The sequence below is a fragment of the Morone saxatilis genome, unplaced genomic scaffold, assembly GCF_004916995.1.
Source record: "Morone saxatilis isolate NCDOM2014 unplaced genomic scaffold, NCSU_SB_2.0 Contig1, whole genome shotgun sequence".
Classification (NCBI taxonomy): domain Eukaryota; kingdom Metazoa; phylum Chordata; class Actinopteri; family Moronidae; genus Morone; species Morone saxatilis.
Window position 1 is genome coordinate 17,660,045 of NW_023339651.1, and position 5,793 is coordinate 17,665,837.

Sequence of the window (5,793 nt, forward strand, 5' to 3'; positions counted from 1 at the left end):
GAAACTGACTTATGCCACCAAGGGGAAAATACAGAGCTTTTTTAAGCTATGGGGACAATTCATTGAATTTCTTGAAAGTCACAGATCAAGAAGGTGAATATTTCTAAAGGATAGTGAAGTAGCCTATATAAGAAAATGTGATATTCAACACAACAGCTATATAGGAATTGCAGGGTAATAATTAAGTTTTTTTTATTGTCGTCTGTTTTTTTTTTCTCTCTCTTCTCGGTGTTATGTTCCTTTTGGTTTTGTCTTTTCTTTTCTCTATGAATGTGGGCATGCAATCCCTCATTAATGTATGTGTCAAGTTGATTGTGAAAATCCAATAAATATAATTTTCCCCAAAAAAAAGAAGTGCTTTGAGTGGTCGGAAGACTAGAAAGGCGCTATACAAGTACAGGTCCATTACATTTATGTTAGCACCATGAGAAACATTTTTTCCCATGTGGAAATGACAGTAAACAAGCTTGAACCATAAACCTTTTTGTAATTGGCTCACAAATAGCCAATTGAAATGGTTCATCTTTATTTTTTATGAAGAAAACGTATTATGGGTGAGTTAAATGTTAAGTAGAGGTATTTTTTTACTTTTGAGAGCCAGTATCCTGCAGTGACATCGAGCTGCATGATGCTTTAATGGAGTCTTTTCCAAACATAGCACTATGGGTAATGTAGGCATGAGTCTATTCTATCCCCACCTGCAGTCCCCGCATATTTATTCCTCTCAGGTTTTTGTCACCCTTTTTGCAGCAGGCTAAGCTTTGTGTCCCCATACCAGTTGCTCTCCATCTCTCCCAGTCTGCCTCCCTGTCAGATCTCCACTGAGCATGCAGTGCCTGCGTCACTCCTTGCAGCAGATGGAGAAGAGGAGGGGGAGGGGGCGGGTAAGAAAGAGAGAGAAAGGGGAGGAGAAAAAGGGAACTGCATCCCTCTCTTGCATCAGCGCCAACATCACTACCACACCAGCCTTCGTCACCGGAAAACAACAAGGAAAATGATCGCACAACAGAGCTAAAAAAATATAAACACCATAGGCAGCAGCTCCTCCTCCCCCACCAGACGTGCATCCACAGATTAGGTTAGGACAGTTATACCTTCCCCAGGCACACGCATCTAAAAGCTCCTCCAGGCAGAAGGAGCTCTCCCAGGGATGACTTGAGACGAGAGGCAGGAAGCTATTGGACGCTCTCCGTCAACATGGGCAACCAGGAGGCTAAGCAAAAGAAAGCTGCAGCAACATCGGGTAATGGAAGCTACCCTTCACTGGATGAAGGATGGAAAGAGGGAGGAGGGGACACAACAAAAAAGGGAGGAAAGAAACTCTGTAAGCATGGAGGTAAAGGAGCAGGCAGTGGAGGAGGAGGAGGTGGAGGAGGGGGGATGCATTGCACTGGACCAGGAAAAAAGAAAAACAAATCTGAGTCCAAGTCCTCTGTTTTCTCCATCCGGAAAAGAAAGGGCAATTTGAAAGGAAAAGGAGATTTGTGTTTGTCAGTAACTGGCTCAAAGGAGGATGTCTTATTATCTCAACATGATGAACTGGACAGCACAAAAACACCTGAAATGTCTGCAGATGAGCTTGGACAGTCAGACACTGAGGCTGCTTTCCCTGAGAAGAGAAAGAAACTGGAGCAAGGGAAAAAGGATGGAAATGGAGGAAAGCAGATGCAGGAGATGCAGTGGAAAGCCTCAACAGCACCAACATCTCCCACAGAGGATGGAGGGCAGAAGGGAGGGAGCTCAGGGTCAGACACAGATATTTACAGCTTCCACTCAGCAGCTGACCATGAGGATTTGCTTGCGGACATCCAGCTTGCTATAAGGCTCCAGCACCAACAGCAGCATGGGCGGGTTAATTCAGTTGTAGAAGCACAGGAAGCGAGAGATAGGGATTTAAGCTGGGGAGGGGGAGAGGGGCCGAGGAAGCAGAGTAACGGGTTGATTAAATTAACTCCTCCTGAGGTGCTTGACCTGACCCCAGATTTAGAACTGGGGTCTGATGCCCTGTCATTCCTAGAGACAGGAACTCTGTCTGGCTCTGTCAAGCATGGAGACCAGCCGCAAACACTACGCATCCCTTTCCACACTGTGGTGCCTGAGGGGAAGGAGGAGAAGGAGGAGAAGGAGGAGGTGGGGCATCCAGAGATAAATTGGAAGGGGCAGAGGGAAAGGGAGAAAGAAGCTTCTCTTTGTGTTGGCACAGGCACAAAAGACCAGCATGCTTGGCTGCAGAAGCCCCCTCATACAGCCATCACCATGGCTACTGCCAGGGGGGCAGCAGTCAGCCCAGTTGCCATGACAACTAGTGGTAACTGCTTCCCTGATCCCACATTTGACAGTGACGGGAAAATCCCAGGGGTGGAGGAGGAAGCAGGAGGTGAAACCTGGCAGGAGGTTGAAAGGGAGCCCAAGGTGGATGTGGATCTCACTCCTCCACCCGCAGACAGCCATAACAAAAGTTCTGAACCTACTGAAGGGCTGACCTCAGGGACCGTGTTTGAAGAAGGTGGGGGTCAGTTGGGCTCAGGTACTAGTGCAGAGTCCCTTGAGGACTGCCTGAGTGCTGGATCTGAATCCAATCACTTTGCTGGTGCCAGCATCAGTGTTACTCCTTCCAATCAGCAGTGCAGGAGGAGCAGCATGTGTTTCACCCCACTGCCTCCCCAAGACAGCCCCACGTTGGCCAAACGACTCCTCAGGTCTACCCACTCGTCAACCTCCTCTAGCCCTGTGGTGAAACCATACCCTCCTATCTTCCCCTCCTACATCAAGACCACCACCAGACAACTCAGCTCCCCAGGACAGTCCCCAGCCCTGTCTCCTTCCCACAGTCCCCTTTCCCCACGCAGAGCCTACCATCACCTCCACAGGTATATGTGGCATTCCAACTTTTGTTGAAACCTTTTCCTTTGTTTTACCTTTGACAAGACAGTATGATAGTACAGTTATATTGTGAGCCATTCTTTCTCAAACCCCTTAAAATCAAGAAGGTCTTGCGACCTTGCATGAGGAGTGTGATGGTAAGACAGGTTGTAAACAAAACTCCTGGTTCCAGGCTCACCACAAGGTATTTCAATGCAATTAAGTATAATTCGGTACATTACAGGTATGGCTTTTATGTTGTTCTTCTTTTGCTGTGAGTTTTGACTCCGGTAATATAATAATAATATTACTAATATTATACAGTATGCTGCTATAAGAAAACATATACCATTCAGAAAGTGAAGGAGAGGTGCAGGATTTTTTGTCATCTGTAACCCCACAAAATAATATGTGTGAACAAACATCCATAATTCATTCATTACACTCTAGAAAAAGTCTAGATACAGAGTATTGTTCTTAATACAGTGCCCCACACACCACTATAGAATGTGAAGTAAGTTTAATTTGAGAATTTCTTTTTGGAGGAGGGCTTTAAATGAATCTATGTTGTTAACAAGTTTCTAATTGGAGCTACTTTTGTAAAGGGGAGGGGGGAAAGTTGGACATAATATAGTTAATTCTTTAAAACCGGGTAGTGAGCAGTGCTGTGTATAACCAAGGAGTCACAAAGGTTCTTTAACAGGTGAATATAAGAGCAATTTATTGTGCTATCAACAGGGTTAACAAAACAAACAAACAAACAAAGTACTTAAAATTTGCGTTTACTTAAAAACACAATACTTAAAAATAAAAATACCTAAAACAATTCATAAAATGAGATTAAAACATGAAATAAAAGTCCAAATATTATGGAAGGATACTGTTAAATACTGGCCTGCTTGTTGTACCTTGTGCTTGGTGTTTGTTTCACCTGCTAAGTCCCTCCCCTCACCTATTGCTTCTTGGTTGGTCAGCACTCATGTCCAATTGGTCAAGTCAGTGCTGACCAGTTGCAGATTATTGGGGTAATCAGTGCAGTTTTAGACAGGAAGTCAAATATAAAGCATAAGAACTAAAACCTTTTTCAACTTAAAAGCATGCAGTAAAACTATAATTTCATGAAATCAAGTAACTATATATAAACATGCAATAAATAAGCACACATAAAACACAACATAAAATGTATACACATACATACAGTATACTTCCATCTTGTGACACTAAAAATATCACATCCCTGATTGCTTATTTTTTAGATACCTGCTGAATTTGTTTCTAAAAGTGATTTTTGCGGTGGCTGTATGTTTAGTAACGACACCCACTGTGATGGGTTTGCATATGTGTGAAGTGAAATATAACTTGTGTATCTGCCCCGTCATTCAGATCCACCCCAAAATGTATTGGATTTTTCATTGGCCCATTCTATGCCCTGAGTTTTATGAATATGAGACCAGTAGTATTTCTGTAATGCTGCTGACAGTCAAGTTTGGCGGAGGTAAAAATTGTTCAAACATTCCACAGTAGTGGAAAAGTTCCAATGATGTTGAGTTTGCCCATTTACCAAAAATGCACCCCCCTTTTACCTTAATCTGATGGCAGATTACTATCATTATAATGTAGTTTATGTTATTAAATTGTGTGAATGCTTTCAAAGTAAAGCTAACTAGAATATTGACAGGACGATGCCTGAGGGTCACCAAATCCGTAGGCAGCGCTCTCGTAGCCTCGCTGGGCCTGTGAGTCGCTCAGCTGACTGGACAGAGGAACTTGAGACGAGGCTAAGGAGCAGAGAGGAGGAAGGAGGAGGCTCTGGAGGTTCAGGAGAATATTTGATGGGCTACCGAGGAGGAGGCAGCCAACCTATCTGTGCCACCAGAAGATCTTCCTGTGGACAGGTTTCTACCTGCGGCTTTCAGGACATCTTCACAGGTGAGTACAGAATAGTTTCAGTTCAGTTGATGCTTATTTCACAGGTATGGAGTGTGACTTTAAAGTAAAAATTTGATATTTTGGTTAAGAACAACTTAATTTATTTAAAACACAGGTTAAACCTCCAAGTCTCTTAAAGGGGACATATTTTTTGCAAAACCAACTTTTTAATCATTTGATTATGTACATCTATGACTCTGGAGGCCCGATCAGAAGGCAAAGTGTGAAAAAATATGACTCAGTCGTGTTTTTGTGGGCTGCCTCAGTCAAAATACAGGAGATAAAGCAGTCTGTTCAGATTTTTGTTTTCTGATGACGTTTTCCCCGTTTAGGACGTCAGTTATGTTGCCACCCACCGCAGTTTACTTCCTTGTTGTCTAGCGGAGCTCCGCCATTGTCCCTATAAAAGAGCAAGCTAGCAGAGAACAAGCAAGCAGCCCAGCCAGCAGCCTGCCAGCCTTATGTCTGGGCAAAGGCTTCAGCAGGCAAACTGTTCAGTCATTGGCTGCACAGCCCAACACAAATATCTAATTTACATATGTATGAGCACACGATGAAACGCTAACCAGGAACCCCAATAGGCGTTCTTGTGTCATAGATGGGAACAGCCCAAGCCGCAGCTGACCCTTCTCACCAGGGGGGGCTCTTAGTTCAATGTTCATCTGCACACACATTTAAACAAACATTTGAACAAACAATAACTACGTTAGCATCACTGGAGGTCCTGCAGCTAACAACCGTGTAGCATGTGCTAGCGTTACATGAACAATGAAAAACAAAGCATAAATTCTTAAAAAAACTTACAGTTACTTCCTCATGCCGTGTCTCCACAAAGACAGTTGGTACAAATCCCTCTTTCAAGGAGCAGTCTTTTAAGCAGTCCAGTGTTGTAATGAGAGGTGAAAAACAAGTCGACATGAAGTGGTTCACAGACATGTTCAGGTTTTTCTACTCTAGCTGGACATTTTGCTTTCAAAAATAAAAATAAATCCACTGTGCCTC

The 5,793-nt window shown here is 43.5% G+C and overlaps 1 protein-coding gene across 1 annotated transcript in view; it reads left to right on the plus strand.

Annotated features, from left to right (window-relative positions):
- Positions 1-962: 962 nt before the first annotated feature.
- Positions 963-5,793, plus strand: part of LOC118334232 (formin-2-like) — a 27,296-nt gene continuing 22,465 nt past the window's right edge. The window contains exons 1-2 of the mRNA XM_035670076.1: positions 963-2,870; positions 4,541-4,795. Coding sequence (XP_035525969.1) covers positions 1,198-2,870; positions 4,541-4,795 — 1,928 coding nt within the window. The 5' untranslated portion in view covers positions 963-1,197. The remainder of the gene's footprint in view (positions 2,871-4,540; positions 4,796-5,793) is intronic.